Consider the following 18138-nt stretch of genomic DNA (forward strand, 5'->3'; position numbering starts at 1 on the left):
TACATGGGAGGAGCACCATCACTGTATCCTATACGCCTTCAATCATAGCATGCAGTTCCACTAGTATAGTGGGGCTCCTACTACTTCTTAAAGCTCCTTGGCTGGCAGATTGTGAATACAGGATTGTGTACTGAGGATCCTTAGTTCAATATGGCAGAATCTAATAATGAACTTAGAAAGTAAAATATGTTACCAGTAATGATGGTATTCTGGCAAGGTCTGTAGCACTGCAAAACAGATATTGTTTACCATCCCACAAAAATGGCATTACTTGAGTTGCAGCTTAAACATCTGTTGACAGCAAAATTCAGTGCTGGGTGCTTGTGCAATTTCAGAAACTCTGCGAGAGGTAGAACTATTACAAAATACATCAAAACCACCTCGCCCACTTCCGATTTATAATGACTTTCTAATATGTAATAGTTCAGAAGAAAAACAGGGAAGCTTGAAGAAAGGAGTCTAAGAAAATGATTCACCCTAATCAACTGAAGGAAGTATTATGGTCCATTAAGCAACCAACCAGCTATAAGATTGCAATTAATACAATTCCAAATTATCCACAGGGTTTGTTGAATGCCTCAGTGACCTGCAAATAGGAACCAAATTACCCATTCAACAAGCTGAAGATGCTCAGTGTTGTGTGCTAATTTTGCATATATGCTATGAGCAAGCAAACTTGTTTTATCGGCTCTGGAATGAGATCACTGCTGCTGAATAAATAAATTTGATTTTAAAAATGATAATAGATTTTAAATATAAATATCACATATACTATTTACATATTGTGTGGTCCCTATCCAAGGATTACATGTCAACTTCTGGTTCAGCTGTACTGACCTCTTTCCCACCATAGCAGTTGTGAAAAACTGTACTTGGGAAGAGTTAACAGAGGAAGGAAGAGAAGCCAAGATCTTATTACATGCCTTATTTCTTGGATCAGCTAAAAGGACTTTTACAGCATCCTGAAGGCCCAGAAAAAAACTTGAAAATTCATGAAAAAATCCTCTCTCTTTTTCCAATATTTCTGAAAAGAAAAAAAAAACTGGAAAAATTAGGAAAAAATTGGGGGAAAACATTGTTGGGTTTTTTTTCATTTTTCCATTTTTTCCCTTGGCCTTCACATCTCTAACCACATGATCAGAGGAACCAGGCCCAGCACCAGAGGGTGATCAGGTGAGGCATGGGCTGTGGGTCCTGACTGCGCCCAGGGGCCCTCTGCTTAGATCTACAGGCTGGGCCTGGGAGGGTGGAGGTCCATGATCCATAATGGTGTTGGGTTGTGGAGCATGATTTGCAATCGCAAATCATACCCTACAACCCAGCACTGATTGCGGGTCACTCCCTAGGGGCCTCTGCCTAATTCTATAGGCTGGGGCTGGGACGGTGGAGCTCCGTGATCCACGATGGCATCGAGTCGCAGATTGTAATTTGCAGCTGCAAATCACAACCAACAACTTGATGCTGATTGCGGAGCAGGTGCTCCACCACCCTCCCAGACAACATACACACTCTGTGGCTCGCACGGATCTCCGTGTGGTGATGTCAGCACAACGTGTGTGCACATTGTGCTGACATCCCAGCACGGCTGCAGTGTGTGTGTGTTGGTGCCTGAAGGCCCACCCCGACCTGGCGCCAGCCCTGAGAGGAACAAAACATTTTCCATGTATGGGAGGTTTTTTGTTTGTTTAACTTTTTGTTTTAGAATGTACTATTTTAATACTCTGGGTTTTAACCTGTTTCATCTCTCCTCACGTACTCATAGGGATGGGTGAGGCTGTCCATTTTGGTTTTTCTTGGTTTCTTATTTTTCCAGTAAGTTCAGTTCCCCACATTTTCACATCAGTTTACTTAAAAAAAAAAAAAAGTCCCCTAGTGCAAATTGTTCCTAACATGCATTTTTGTATTAATTTTTCTCTAATATAGTGCATTTGTGCGTGTTAGTATCACTAATATATGTGTTTTATACACAGTTTACCCTAGTATGTGCATTTTTGTGCACCTTACTTGCTAGAGAACTGCACTGCAAAACTGAAAGAAGAACAAATTTCAAAAGATGTCTGTGTTTTAGTTCGCATGTTTGGAAAGTGTGAATATGGTATGTTCGCCTTTAAGTGTGAACTAAATCAAATCTCTCTCCCTCCCCATCCACAATTACTGTATTATATTTTAATTGTATTCTGCCTTGAGAGTGTTTTTATCCCCTCAGAGGCAGCATTAAGACATTTTTAACAATATTTCCATTTTCTTTTTCTTTTAATTTTTAACATTTTAATGCAATAATGTTCTGTGAGTTGCTTTGAGGACTCCTGTCAAAAAGTACACCTTCTGACTTTTTTCAGTTTTTAGGCATGCCCAATTATTAACCAAATTTGGAGAAAGATTAACTAACAATATGAAATTACAGGTTATTTTCCAATAGACCCTCAATTGGTCCTACTACATTAATTGAAGAATAAAGTTCTTGAAAGAGGTGGTGGTGGCCAAGATACGCCTTGCAATCTACTGGAAAAGAGATATTGCTTCCCTCAGGTATATGGTATACACCTGAAACATTTTCTTACCTCTTATATACCCAGTCAATTACTGTGCTCTGCAGGTGAGGACCTCTTACAGATACAATCTTGTCAGGAGGTCCTTACTGCACAATATAGGAAGCGGACCTTTAATGTTGTGGCACCTACCCTTTGGAATTCCCTCCCCTTAAATATCAGATGGGCACCATCTCTGGCCAGGTTCACATGGGAGTTAAAATTCATATTGAATTTGAAGCTTTTCCCTTCGCGATAGAGTTCCACGGTTCACTAATTGAGAAGGGGTGGGTTTTTCTATCAATCTCACGCTAAGCTGGGAGACTGGGGTGTGCAACTGACACCAAATTACTTTTTTTCTGTTGTCAGTTTCATTTCCTCCTCTAGACAAAGCCCTTTTTGTGTGAATAAGGAATGAAATGTTTATAGTGCAGTGTGTATATTTTTGTGTTTGTGTGGTGTAAGCACACACAACCTCTTCGTGAACGAGAGCATAGTTGCAACAGGGCTTCTGCAGGGGCTTCCCAGGGCTGCGTCCTGGCTGGAAAGTGTTAGAAAGTCGACCCAACCCCCCCCCTTTCCAACCCCTCCAGAAAACCAAGCAGGGCTGCCCTGGCACATCCCACAGCAAGTTCTCTGGGCTGCATCTCTTCCCTCCTCCTCAGGCTTTAACGCTGGCTGGCAGGACTGTTTGCCACCACTGCCTCGAAGGGGAGGGGGGGAGGGGCTGCTTGCTCGCCTGCCCGCACCCGGCACACCGGCCCTATATACCCGCCTGGTCTCTTCCCCATAAACTGCGCTGAGCGAAGCGGCTCCTCCTCCTTCTCACCCCCAGCAGAGGGAGGCGCAGGGGAGAGTGGCGGCGCAGTGCCCCTTCTCTTCCCTCACTGCTCCCCCAGCTAGTAAAGTAAAATAGCAAGTAAACGGAGCATATAGCTGGTTTAAAGGAGCGAGGGAGGGAACTTGCTGGGGGGAAAGTGGGGGAAAGGAAGACTAGAGCGACCAGAAGTTTGTTCGTCAGCGGCAGAAAACAAAATGATATCCATAGACAGTATAGGGGGGCGGAGAAAGGGAGGCAAACAACCCGTGCAGCCAAAAACAGCGGAGAAACCCCCCACAGCAGATTGGCATGGAAGCAGATGAGGATTTTCAAACCAATTTCGGATTTTTATTGCATTGATTTAATCTGGATTTAAAGGTAATAGCAGCTGAATGCACTCACACTGGCAAAAATTTCATGCAAACGGTCCAAATTAAAAGGATCTGAAAAAAGCACCAAATCCGCTTTAGGCCAGAATGTAATCAGATCCTAAGTTATCTTTTCAGTGCCTACTGAAGATCTTCCTCTTTCAACAAAAGTTTTAGGTAGAGACTTTATCCCAGTCTGCATCTATGTTGGAGTTACTTTTTAAGATGTTTTTAAAGATGTTTTCTTTTAATTTTTTCAAACATGCTTTGTTTCAATATGTTATTTATTTAATTTATATCGGAACTGTTTCAGGAGCAAAACACCAAGTACTGAGGTCATAAGGATTGAAATGGCACCCTCAATTTAGGCACGAGCATTAAGATTAAAAAAAAAGTTTGTTTTATGTTTTAAAAAGGCATAAACTGGGCGGTATTTTTTGGATCCTGAAAACTGTTGAGGCTGCAATCCCATGCAGGCTTATTTGTTTTGAGGGAGCACCACTAAACAGAGCGGGCCTTATTTCTGTGGATTTACTTGAACTCGATGGGACTTTTAAGTAAACATACACATTATTTATACTACATATGTACACATGTAGTAATTTTTTTAAAAAAACTGTATTTGGATAAAAATCCATATTTGGGAGGCAGATTGCGACTACCATGGCAGGTTATCTGAGCATGCTGTCTTCTCCAGAGGTATCTTCCGAACCCTCATTTTATAACCGCGCGATAGAGGTGGAGGGGGAAAGCCCATGCCGCGCGGAAACTCTTGATCTCTCGTCGGCTTCTCCCTTCATTTCATCACTGTTACTGGGCCCGCCTCTGGGGGATGGTCTTGTTTGCTCGTATCCAAGAGGGACACGGGAACGTTCCCGTCCCACCGCCTCTTCCTTAAACGGCCCCCAGCCCCTTTCTCGTGCCTGCCCGCCTGCCTCCTTTTTACTGGAGGAGCGGGATAGGAGGGGCGGGGTTAAGGATGCCACCGCCTTTGTCATCCGGGTGTGAGTGCGTTTGCCGCCTAAGCGAGAAGTCTGCGCTTTCTTTTCTGCTGTAGCGGTCGGGCGGCTCTGTCTTCTCTTTCCGCTTGGTGTTGGCGAGGACCAGCCATGCCACCCCCGAGCCAGATCCGGCTCCCGGACTGGGACGCGTTGAAGCTCCGCGTGCGGAGCCTGATTAGCTCTCACCGGGTGATGATCTTTAGCAAGAGCTACTGCCCCTTCTGCAAGAGGGTAAGGCGGGCAAGAGAGCGGGCAGGCAGGAGGCCGGGCGGAGGAGGGGAAGCGGGCGTTGTCTTAGCAACGACCCCTGGAAGAGAACGGGAGAGGAGCGAGGTATCGGAGGCCGGGGAGGCCGTGCCGTCCTGCCCTGCCCCGCTCTCCTAGAAGTAGCCGCTTTCGCGTTTCCCCTCTCAAGTGCGTGAGCTGGAGTTGGGTGTCCATGAAACAAGGCCCCTTCCCCTCCGTTTCTCTTTGCCTCGGGGCAACGAGTTCCTCCCTCGGCGCCTGGGCTTTTGTACTGTCTCTTTAAAGCGCAGGCTCATGACTCGGGGCTGGAAGGGAGGGGGACAAATAGGCTCTTCTGCGCCCATCGCGTCCGCGTCTCTACACATCATCAAGTTAGTGCCTTGAGACCGGTACAGTTGTGGGGTGGCAGGAAGGGGGTGACGTCTGAATTTCTGCTTGGCTCCGGAGTCGCTTCTGGCACGCAACGTTAGGTTTGAGTGTCTAAAAATAGCATAGCAGACCGACGAGGGGCCTGGATTGCCCTCTGCCTTGGTGATGTTGATCTGGTATTGTTTGTCTGGGAAGCATGGGCATGGTGCAAGATGGCTCAAGATGGACCTGAACTGGAAATCCAAGTCTGCATTAAACCACCACATCCTGTTCCCCCCTCCCCCCCCCCGCGCTGCGTTTTTTAAAGGCAGGATTTCTGTATTAATGACCAAATGGACTAACATTTTAGAGAGGTGGCTTTGGAAACAAATCGTATTGGGATGTAGATGTGGCTAGTCAGGATACTAATCTGTTTGTAGGTCACATTTCTCTGGTTTAATTGGATTTGTACAATCCAGTATTGAGATGTTACTTCTGTGGCTTCTTTCAGGCTTTAGAATAGGAAGCAAGAAGTATGGAATGTAAGATTGGAAATAGAAAAGGTACTGAAAGCAGTATCAAGAAAATAGGAATTAAAGGTGATATTTTCCCCATTTTGCAACAAACTTGTAACTCAAAATAAGATCACTTCAACTGACTGAGTACTTCAGCTGTGATAGGCATAAGTAAGTAAGTAAGTGTACTGCCTTCAAGTCGATTCCGACTGATGGCGACCCTACGAATAGGGTTTTCATGAGGCTAAGAGGCAGTGACTGGCCTAAGGTCACCCAGTTAGCTTCATGGCTATGTGGGGATTCGAACCCTGGTCTCCCAGGTTGTAGTCCAACACCGTAGGCATATAACCAGTTAAATCTGTCATGCAGGGGCTTTATGTTTGCATCATCAGAAACCTTTTAAATATTTTCATTGGGGATGAGGAGGTTGAAGCAATTGTAGGGTGGGAGATAAGAAAAAATAATGGGATTAAGTATGAATTAAGCTATGCATTTTTCTCTCCCTCTTAATGTTTCCTTTGGTGTGTCTCTAACGCCCACATTGGAGCTGTTGGGATGGAGGCATCCGTGATGGAAATAGGGTTGGGCAACATATTGAGCACCCAGAGACCTAGAGGTTTATCGTATGTTTGTGGCTGGAACTAATATGCTTACTTTCAATATAGGCAAATAAAGATATGATTAAAATACCTTATATAAAAGTATAATGCAGAGCAACAAATCACAGTTAGATGACATATTAGATTCTTCTCTGATTACTTCATTTGTACACTTTCTGACGTACTGTTGGAAGTGGAAGCTTTGTATTAAAGGGCATGTATTATTTAATTAGTTTAGCAGTCAAAATATTGCTTCTGTGTTGCCATGAAGTATTCAAGTATGGCTAGCTTTTTGCATTTAACATTGGCATGCAAAGGGAAGGCTGGGGGAGGAGAACTGAGAAAACCTAGAGCTCTGTGTTGAGCAAGCGCTCTTTCCTGGTGTTGAACAACTCTTCGCTCATAAGTTACTCAACTTTTTATGGGGAGTCATGACTGTCCCCACAGTAGGGAGAGATCTAATACCACGACTGAATCATGGCAGAGATAAAAATTTGTGAAGGTAAAATATTACATGTTCTTTGTGAGCTGGTTGTTAAGTCTCTGTGAGTATAGGGTAGTGCTTGTTGAAATCCCCTTCCATTACTAGAAAAGAAGTAGAGAACATGATAGTAAACTATTTAGGAGCTGAAGAAAAGTGTAGATAATGAATTTACACAAGGAAGAGCAATTGTTAATAGTTACCTAAATCAAGGAAAGCACAGTAGAGTGAGAAGGTAAAGAGGGAAGAAGTTGGAGAAGGGGGCTCTTTGAGATTAGGCCAATACGTGTCTCCAAGTAGTACTTCAGAAAAGAACTGATGCTTGTTTCTTTGTGCAGCATGTTATGGCTGATCAAATACTAGATTTTTTCACTTGCAGTTGTTGGTTAAGCTATTTTTCACTGTAAATAAGGAAAAGGCAGGAGTATAATATATTAAAGCTTACAGGCAAATACTTACTATTTGTTTATTTATTCATTTATTTGATTTATATCCTGCCCTGCTTCCCAACAGGAGCCCAGGGCAGCAAACAAAAGCACCAAAAACACTTTAAAACATCGTAAAAACAGATGTTAAAATACATTAAAACAAAACATCTTTAAAAAAAGGTTAAAAACATATTGGTTTTTTTTTTTAAAAGGTTTAAAAGACATATTAAAAAGCAACTCCAACACAGACGCAGACTGGGATAGGGTCTCAACTTAAAAGGCTTGTTGAAAGAGGATGGTCTTCAATAGGCACCAAAAAGCTAAAAGAGTTGGGGCCTGTCTAATATTTAAGGGTAGAGAATTCCACAGGGTAGGTGCCACCACACTAAAGGTCCGTTTCCTATGTTGTGCAGAATGGACCTCCTGATAAGATTGTATCTGCAGGAGGCCCTCACCTGCAGAGCGCAGTGATTGACAGGGTATATAAGGGGTAAGACGGTCTTTCGGGTATCCTGGTCCCGAGCTATATAGGGCTTTGTACACCAAAACTAGAACCTTGAACTTGGCCCAGTAGCAAATGGGTAGCCAGTGCAGTTCTTTCAGCAGCGGAGTGACATGTTGGTGATACCCTACCCCAGTGAGCAGTCTCGCTGCTGCATTTTGCACCAGCTGCACCTTCCGGACCAACCTCAAGGGCAGCCCCACATAGAGCGCATTACAGTAATTGAGCCTAGAGGTTACCAGTGCATGGACAACTGTTGTCAAGCTGTCCCGGTCCACAAATGGCTGAAGCTGGTAAAAGGCACTCCCAGCCACTGAGGTCACCTGGGCGACAAAGATGGATCCAGGAGCACCCCCAGACTATGGACCTGCTCTTTCAGATGGAGTATAACTCCATCCAAAGCGGGAAACTGACCAGTTATCTGAACTCGGGAACCACCAACCGACAGCACCTCTGTCTTGCTAGGATTCAGACTCAGTTTATTGGCCCTCATCCACCCACCACTGAGTCCAGGCAGCGGTTCAGGGCTTACATGGCCTCTCCCAATTCAGATGTTACAGAGAAATAGAGCTGGGTATCATCAGCGTACTGCTGACACCTCGCCCCAAATCTCCTGATGACCGCTCCCAAGGGCTTCATACAGATGTTAAACTTCATGGGGGACAAGATGGTACTTTGCAGCACCCCACAGCACAACTGCTTGGGGGCCGAAAGACAATAACCCAATTCTATTCTCTGAAAACGACCTTGGAGATAGGATATGATCCACTGTAAAACAGTGCCTCCAATACCCATCTCACCAAGTCGGCCCAGAAGGATGCCATCGTCAGTGGTATCAAAAGCCGCTGAGAGATCAGATAAGTTTAACAGGGTCGCACTTCCCTGTCCTTCTCCCGATAAAGGTCATCCATCAGGGTGACCAAGGCTGATTCAGTCCCATAACCAGGCCTGAACCCAGACAGGAATGGGTCAAGATAATATCTTTCATCCAAGAGTACTTGCAATTGCTGTGCCACAACCCTCTCAATTGCCTTCCCTAAGAAGGGGGTATTTGTGACCTGTTGGTAATTGTCACAGACCAATGAGTCCAGGGTGGGCTTTTTCAGGAGTGGTCGGATCACCGCCTCTTTCAGGGAGGCTGGAACCACTCCCTTCCGCATGATGTGTTGACCACACTTTGGATCCAGTCGGTCAAGCCCCCTCGGCAAACTTTAAGAAGCCAAGGGTTGAGAGGACACATTGCTTGCTGCATCATCACAAGCACTTTGTCTATGTCATCAGGCCGCATCAACTGAAACTGTTCTCAAGAAGTTGCAGCAGACGTTGCACTGGTCTCATTGGGGACTACAGTAGATGTGGATGAGGCATCAAGACAGCTACGGAGGAGAACAACTTTACCCTCAAAGTGCCTTGCAAACAAATCACAGTGGGCCTCTGAAGGGTCTAAAACTCGATTTCGTGGAGTTGATGTCAACAGATGACTGACAATACGGAAAAGCTCCATTGGACAGCTACTTGAGGATGCGATGGAGGCAGAGAAGTGGGTTTTCTTTGCTGCCCTCACCACCACACAGTAGGCACAGTTATAATGTTTTATTTGTGCCCGATCAGCCTTACAGCACGTCTTTCGCCACTTGTGCTCTAGCCGTCGTCCAGCCTGTTTCATTGCTCTTAACTCACTGGTGTACCAAGGTGCAAACTGGGCTCCACAATGCCGAGAGGGCGCTTGGGGGCAACTGTATCAGAGCCCGACATACCTTGCTGTTCTACAGTGTGACAAGGACTTCAACAGGGTCACCTGCTCTATCTACTGGGAACTCCCCCAGGGCATTCAGGAATGCAGTGGGTTCCATTAGTCTCTGGGGGTGGAACATCTTAATTTGTCCACCACCCCTGCAGGAAAGGGTCAGAGCCATGAGTCTAAACTTCACCAGGAAGTGGTCTGACCATGACAATGGGGTGACATCCACCTCCCTATATCCAGACCACCCCTTCCTCCATCTGGAGCAAAAACCAAGTTGAGGATGTGCCCTGGCATATGCATCAGGCCGGTGACAACTTGAGACAACCCCATGGTCATCATGGAGACCATGAAGTCCCAAGCCAGAACACTAGAGGCACCCTGAGCGTGGACATTGAAATCACCCAGGGCTATTGTTCTGGGCTCCTCCAATACCACAGCTGAGATGGCCTCTGCCAGCTCAGTCAGAGAAGCTGCCGGGCAGCTGAATGGACGGTACACCAGCAGCAATCCTAGTTTCCTGTCTTCTTGGCCCGACACCAGGTGCAGACCCTCACAGCCAGCTCCAAGACAGAGTGACAGAGATGGAAGTTCTGTAGACCACAGCAACTCCTTCCCCCCATCCCCACAGCCTGTGCTAGTGTTGCACTGAGTATCCAGGTGGGCAAAGCTGAGTCAGATCAATTCCTCCCAGCTCGCCCACCCAGGTCTCAGTAATGCACACCAAATTGGCACCTTCATCCATGATCAAATCATGGATGAGTGTGGTCTTATTGTGTACTGATCTCCAAATACTTGATTGGTTAGTTCAAAATAGAGAGATTCAATCCTTGCCTTATTATGATTTAACGGTGTAAAATGTAATAATTATATTGAAGTTATAGTTTGGCATATTTATGCAGGGTTGTATTTCAGAATCACATGAGCAGAAAGCAGCTTAAGAATATGACAGCCTGCTGGATCAGGCCAATGGTGCATCTAGTCCAGCATCCTGTTCTCACAGAAGCCAGCCAGATGCCTATGGGAATCCCACAAGTGGCTTGTGCAGCAGATCTTTTCCATCCCATTTTATTCCCTGAACACTCCTGAAAAGCCTTTTTTGGAGGATATGGGAAACCTACTGGACATTCTGTTCTGTGTCTTACGAAACTAGCTGAAGGGGGAAATAGCCCAACACTGGGAACTTTGGGTGAGTGGTGTAAGATCCGTTTGCCTCATTTGGGGTGATTCCCACCTCCTACTGCATCCTTATAAGACACAGCCCACAAAGGTGAGCAGGTTTTTCTTGATCCTGCCAGGGTGGTGATGGTGCAGAGGGGAGGGAAAGATCAGTTGCACAAGGTGCCTTCTGCTCATGTGATGTTGAATAAAACTTGAAATTTACAGAACAATTCTATGCATATTTTCTCTTTTTAGTGAAGCTTACGCCCAGGTAAATTTGCGTAAGATTGCAGCCTCAGAAGTATAAATGCCTACGTTTTGTATAATTGTGACTATACCCAGTACTAGAGAGAGCAGCGAACTGCTGCATGCAGGATGCTGGTTTCTAGTTTCTCCAAATAGAACAAACATCACCTGCAGAAGGCAATCAGCAATTCAGAAGCCGATAAGGCCTTGTATGCTGCTAGCATGTAGATAGCAGCATCCCCAAGATGCAGAAGTGTATTTTGGACCTGAATGTTGTATATAACAGTATTCATAGGAGTTACCATTCTCAATTGTCTTACATAAAAATCTTCATACTTGAAAACCTTTTGAGTAAAATCTTGTCTTAAAAACATTTCCTTCATCCCAAATGATAATATATATTTCAAAGGAGTTGTTTTCAGTGTTCCCCAAAGCTTCAGTTTTTTCCACTGGAAACATTGACAGGAGGATTCCCCATAGTTTCCCAGTCCCCCCCCCCGGCCTCCATACCTCTCAGGTATGCTTTTCCTTGAGCTCATAGTAAGCAAAAAAGTATGCAATGATTATTTTATATGCTGTATAAAAATGTCAGATTTTAGTACCAAAAGTATTTGAGCTAATATTAGAAAAGAATGCTAAAGTACAGTTCAGTGCTACATGTTTGTTCAGATGTAAGCCATTGAGTTAACTATTTAAACATACTCTCAGGTAAAAGAGTGTAGGATTGCAGCCTAATGTTATTTTGAATGTAGCATTTGAACAAAATGTATACATTTATTTAGACACAATTTATATTGAAATATGTGTAAATGTCATAAAACATAAATAGCACGATTTCCCTTACATCTTTAAACTTTTTTTAAAAAAGCAAAGGCACAGAAAACTGTTAACACTAGCTTTAGCAAGCACAGTGAGCTCTGTCTTGGGGTAGATAGTCCCTAGGTATAGGTAGCTGAAAAATATAGCATTTTTGCCCAGTTAGGCTGACATTACGTCCATTCATTGTGTAGCTAATGAAGAATGTATTTTTAGAAATGGGAAGATTTCCACCCCACATCACTGTGTAAGTGGCTCTTTGTTTTCTAACTCAATGCTTGGTTGAATCCATAAGGTTCTTGCTTTTCAGAGCACCCTCTATTCTATCTCCTTTGTCACTCGAGACTTTGAGCCTCTCCTATCTCTAGCACTGTACTGAAGTTGGTTCCTAGTTCCCTATGTACATGAATGTTTGATCAGAAAATTTTAACTGAAGTTTATATGCTACTGAACCCCAAAATAAGCTTTGGTCTACGCCATATCATGACTATTACCTTCAAGGTCTGCACTTTGTTCCAGCAGAGAAATGATCAGGAGCTCACTTTAAGCTCCCAATAGTTAGATGTACCTGTCCTAGACATGATGTCACATAATATGCAAGGTGTAGGGTGGGCGGGCATGGTTTGGGGAAAATGGCTTTGTGGGCCAAATTGGGACCCTGGCAGGCCAAGTTTGGCATACAGGCTGGAGGTTCCCCACTCCTGTTGTAGACAGTACTGACTTAGATGGACCAGTGGCCTGACTCAGTATAAGATAGCTTCCTCTGATATGTGGCTGGGAATTGGCCTTTATATCTTTGGTGGTATCAGTATTTCCCACCCTTCACCCAAAGGTCTCAGGATGGTTACAACAATTTTAAAATGCAGCATTAAAAGCTACTATGTTTATATCCTGTGTTGTCATATATGGCAGGCAACATAGGCCTCCATATTGTAATCATTTGGCAGTTTCACCCCTAGGCCATCCATCTTGGTGGGAAAATACTGGTGGGTTGGTGTAGCTCAGAATCCATTGCTGGCTACTTATTTTGCTTCTGTTTTCATAATGCCTGCTTGTTTTAACATCTGTTTGTGATTGTTTTCTCATTTTTGTTTTGTTATAGTTAACGATGTTATTTTTTTTTAACCATTGAAGCTATGGGGGGGCTGTTTTTGTATATGCTTTAGCAGTATAGGGTTGTATCCACTTGTGCCTGTGTGCTGATGGAAGGCAAATAATCAACATTGTTGTAAATAAAGTCTCAAACGTGAAGAAATTGAGTGCTACAAAAATCCCTGCAACTTCATGAGCCAATCATGAAACAATCATGTCTCTGCTGGGAGGAAAGGCGGGATATAACTCAAATAATAAATAAATAAATAAAAATAATGGTTAGATCAATGGGATAAGCAATAACCCCCTTTTTGAACTTGAATAAAGAAAACTGGTGTAACTAGTCTAATAGGATCTGAGTATTTGTTGATAGTATAAAATAATCTCATTCTGTAGACTGTATTAATTATTTGAAAACATTTTGAGAGTAGAATGCAAGAGTCTTCATATTGGGGAAGGGCTATAGCTGGGGGGGGTAGAGCATCTCCTTTGTATGCAGAAGGTCCCAAGGTCAGTCCCTAGCATCTCCAAGTAGGGCTGGGAGAGAAACCTATCTGAGATCCTGGAGAGCTGCTGCGGGTCATTGCGTACCGGAGGAGTGGGGGAACCTCCAGCCCATGGACTAGATTGTTCCCAAACAGTACCTACCTGCCATTGTATGAGCAGGTGGGGATGCAGCTGTCCTGGTTGTGCCTGCAGAAAGTAGGTTTGAACTCCTCTGCCATCAGCTGATCACTGGGGAGTTCAGTCCTGCTTGGCTCAGGTATTCAAGCAGATTCCCTGTGGGGAGTTTGTTAATACACCTGAACCAAGGAGGGTTGCACTCCCCACTAATCAGCTGAGTTCAGTCCTGCTTGGTCATTATCTACTCCCACCCCCACAGGCCTTCTTTGACTGGTGGGTGGGACCACTCACCTATAATTTACCTGACATCATTATGTCACATAATTGACAGGTGGGTAGTCCCTCCCACCTGTCAAAGTTGTCCAGTGGAGCGAGATAAAGATCAGGCCCACTGGGCTAAAAAGGGTCCCCACTTCTGGTGTAGACAATACTGAACCAGATGGACCAATTGTCTTAGTGCAAGGTAGTTTCCTATGAAGCCAAAAGGTGGAATAATTTTTTTTTAAATAAATGTGCATGAAATAAGACAAATGTTATTTGCAGAAAACTTGCACACATACTGGGTGATACCCAGTATGAGCCATACTCAGAATAAACTCATTGAACCCGATGCACAATTGATGTTAAGCGGGCCTACTCGGAGTATGACTTTGATATCACCCATTGTCTTTTGGGTACCACATTAGAGCTTAATATTCAGTGCATCATAAGAGACAAACTGCTTATTCTAATTATTTTAGTATATTTTTGTCTAAGGTGTCAATAAGCAGGAAAATATGGAGGCAAGCAGTATGAAAACTTCAGGTTTGTGGAAGAATAATTGCATGTGCACATCGCATCCATCAGCAGTCTTTTAACATGCCTTGAGCTAGATAGTGCATATCTGAATATAAATATGCGTGCATGCATGCACGTAATGACTTGCCAAGTCAACCTGATTTATGTTATAAAATCCTAATTGACTTATGAAACAACAGACATGGAAGCCAGCTAATTAGCTTCACTGCAATTTTTAATGTAGATGAACTGGTTTAGAGGAGCAAAAGCAGATGATGCCAAGAATTGCTCTAGAAAACAGATTGTCACATGAGACAGTTAAATAGTGTTGTATGCTATTTGGACTAGCACAGTAGCTGCCTCTAGCAACTTTTTAAAGCTTTATTTTTTAAAAAAGGAAAGAACATAAAATAAGTGTTTGTCAAATATTTCTATGCAGTTCATGCTTAATACTGGGCTTCAGTTTATTAGTTTGTGAATTGGTTTTTTTGGGGGGAGGGGTTTGTTCCCATCTGCTTGGTGTCTGTTGCAACCTTGCTGACACTTTGAAAATGGTTAAGAAGGGATGAGAAGCAGCAAGCACTTACAATTAAGGCTACGTTCTGGCAGTGTCCCTGCAGCATCACTGCAGTATATGCAATTGCTTCATAACGTCGCTTGGATTATACCTCTAGGGTTTGGTACCAGTCATTTGGGCACCTAGATCTTTACACTTTACACAGCAGTGGGTCAGTGAGAATAAAGCAAGATAGATGAAAAAGTTAAAATGTAGATATATATATTACAAAATTATTTAAAACAGTGAATAGACATGAGCTTGTAGAAAATAAAAAATGACTGAAAATCCAGATAGGGCACTCAGTATGAGCAACAGAAATCTACAAATTTAGCAATACATTCTTTTCTAACATTCAGTACTTGCTTCACATTTTGAAAAGGTTTTGTTCTATTCCATTACCTAAGAAATTAGTATTCCAAGGAGCCTCTCCGTTTTTAACCCATTTTTGCATTATTTATAATAAATGTTGGCATTAGTCTGTGAAGTTAGCAGCCCAATCCTGAATAGGTCTACACAGCAGTAAGTTCCAATTCGTTCGGTGGTGCTTTCTTTAAGGCAGGTGGGTATAGGATTGCTTCCTGACAGTGCAGTGCTACCCTGCCCCCCAATGGTGATGGGAAAGGGGTTAGGATGGTGCATAGTGTTAGCTCTGCCAGTGGAGAAGAGCACTACTGGTGGAAAGGCTCTGCATTGGCAGGTGGAAAGCTGCTGTCTTACACAACTGGTAGCTGGCAGAAAGCCTGAAGTTGGACATTTTGGGGCAATGTGCCACTAGCTTTGGATCTAGGGTTGCCAGGCTCAGGGCCTGAGAATGATTCTGTATCTTTAAGAGAAGAGAAGATTCAGCCAAGTGCAGGTGTTCTTGCAACACTGTAATAGGAAAAACCACATGGTGAAATTCTCCCTTCTCCCTACACAACTTTTAAAGATACAGAAGACCTCTTGGACAATTGCAAGTCCTGCCCAAGATGCATCTCTTGCGCTTATTGCAAACAAACACTTCAGAAAACATTTTCATTATGTGGTTGATAAGAAAACAAGTTCCCACAGATGTTTAACAATATGTTACAACATTGCAGAGTGACTCTGCAGAAAGCTTCGAACTGGTTCAAGACATTACTTCCTGCAGATGGAAAGGTTCCTATTCACTGAAGGGTTGTTCCAGCTTAGGGATCCTGCAGATGAAAGGGGGAGATGAGTTTTGCCCGAGTCCCGCTTCTCACTTCCAGTGGGAGCAGTGTCTAGAACAAACCTTTAGATATAAGAAAAATCATATAGAATCTTAAATATATTGAGGAACATTACAATACTCAAAATAATAGAATTTTGAAACTCTTGGTTGAGTATCTTCTGGAATTTAATCACATTGCCACTTTGTTCTTTGGACACTGGAGGAGATGGTCATAATAACAGCCTATTACTGAAAAGAGGTACATTTGAACTTTAAATATAATAGTTCTGCACCATGCAGATCAAATAAGGGCTTAAGAATGTTTGGTTATCTTTTCTGAAAAGGATTACTGATCATCTCTTCATATTTTTTAAATGTGACAGCCATTTTGTGTTATGCCGTGGCCCCACAGCAGCCATTTTGTGGCTGGTGCCTTTGACACTTTCTCAAAATTTCAAACATGCCTACTGAACTGAAAGTTGGAAACCCCTGCCCTAACCAGATCCTTCATTGAGCTTTAGAAATATTAAATTTATCTTCTAAAATATCATATTAAACATGTTTAACTTGTTAAAATGTTAAAAATTTTAGTGGTTGCTAAAACTGCTGTTAACTGCTGCTTACTTGGGTCAATGAAATTATGGTGACACCAGTGTTTCTGAATTCAAATAAAACAGTGACACAGTTGAGGACTGCTATTTTTAGCTTTACACACAGTTCTATACATGTCTGTTCAGAAATAAATCCCATTGAACTCAAGGGGACTTGCTCCCGTTGATTCCGACTTAATTACCTGCTTAAGAGGCAGCTGTACAATTTCAGCTTAATTACTTGCATAAACTGCAAAAACCAAATAAAGGGATAACATATTTCTGGAGACTAATAATTAGATAAGTGTCTCTTCAAAATTTGTGGAATTAGTCCTTGGGTTTTGGTACTATTGTCTGTGTTTTCAACTTACACAAAATACAATAAATGGAGGATTGCTAGTTTCATTGTAAATAAACAGTATTTGCTGATTGGCTACAGGTTAACTTTATTCCATAAGAAATAAAAGTGCACCATTATTCCAGAAGTACTGAAGGTTCCATTTTAATGCCTTTCCCTAATTCCATCAGAACTTTTTTTTTTTTTTGCAGGTGAAAGATTTATTTCAATCTTTGGGAGTAGAGTATAGTGTCCTGGAACTTGACAAGATTGGTAAGTAAAACAGACAGTGAATCAAAATGTAAATACATATCTCTCTCTTCACTACTGTTTTAGGCTGCAATCCAGTACATGCCTACTCAGAATTAAGCTCAGTTGGCTTCGATGGGACTCTGTGTACTGGATTCCAGCCTTACTGAATAAAGGCAGCCTTTCAATCTGCATGGAAGGACAACTCTCAAAATGTATTTTTTAGTCAGTTACTTAATTTTGGATTTTAAGTAAATTAATTTTGTGTAGGGAAATTGTTTGTTGTTGGAATTATGAAGGACTGTCTGCTGTGTTATGAAGAAGCTGCTTCTGCCTCACATGCATGCTTAAGCATCTTGTTCTTTTGTATTGGTTGCTAAAGTATTAATGATTGACCAAACATATAACTATAAACTTCAGGTGGAAAATTGCTGAGTCATTGGCAAGGGTACAGAATTCTAATGCTGACTGTAATCTGTGTTAGGGTTAAGTTAGGCAGTCTGCCATTGATAGGAAAATAAATCTTTCACTGGTGGGAAGTGCTATAAACCAGTGCTAGTGCTGATCCATCCTGGAAAAAATATTTCAAAAGTTACTGGTTGGTTGTACTGCCTTCAAGTTGCTCCCGACTTATGGCGACCCTATGAATAGGGTTTTCATGGTAAACGTTATTCAGAGGGGTTTACCATTGCCTTCCTCTGAGGCTGAGAGGCAGTGACTGGCCTGAGGTCACCCATTGAGATGGCTGTGTGGGGATTCAAACCCTGGTCTCCCAGGTCATAGTCCAACACCTTAACCACTACACTACACCCTTTCTTCATTCATTCATCTATTTTTGTACTGAATTTTCTTATTTTGGTGAGAATGTATTGGCTTTTTAAAGCACACTCCTATGCTTGTTTACTCAGGAGTAAAATCCACTGTTCACTGGGCTTACAC

At 42.9% G+C, this 18138-nt stretch overlaps 1 protein-coding gene across 1 annotated transcript in view; it reads left to right on the forward strand.

Moving 5' to 3' along the window:
- The first annotated feature begins 4625 nt into the window (after window positions 1-4625).
- The window catches only part of TXNRD3 (thioredoxin reductase 3), a 40195-nt gene continuing 26682 nt past the window's right edge, over window positions 4626-18138 (forward strand). The window contains exons 1-2 of the mRNA XM_061618399.1: window positions 4626-4948; window positions 17163-17223. Coding sequence (XP_061474383.1) covers window positions 4826-4948; window positions 17163-17223 — 184 coding nt within the window. The 5' untranslated portion in view covers window positions 4626-4825. The remainder of the gene's footprint in view (window positions 4949-17162; window positions 17224-18138) is intronic.

Source organism: Rhineura floridana, chromosome 3, assembly GCF_030035675.1.
Source record: "Rhineura floridana isolate rRhiFlo1 chromosome 3, rRhiFlo1.hap2, whole genome shotgun sequence".
Taxonomy (NCBI): domain Eukaryota; kingdom Metazoa; phylum Chordata; class Lepidosauria; order Squamata; family Rhineuridae; genus Rhineura; species Rhineura floridana.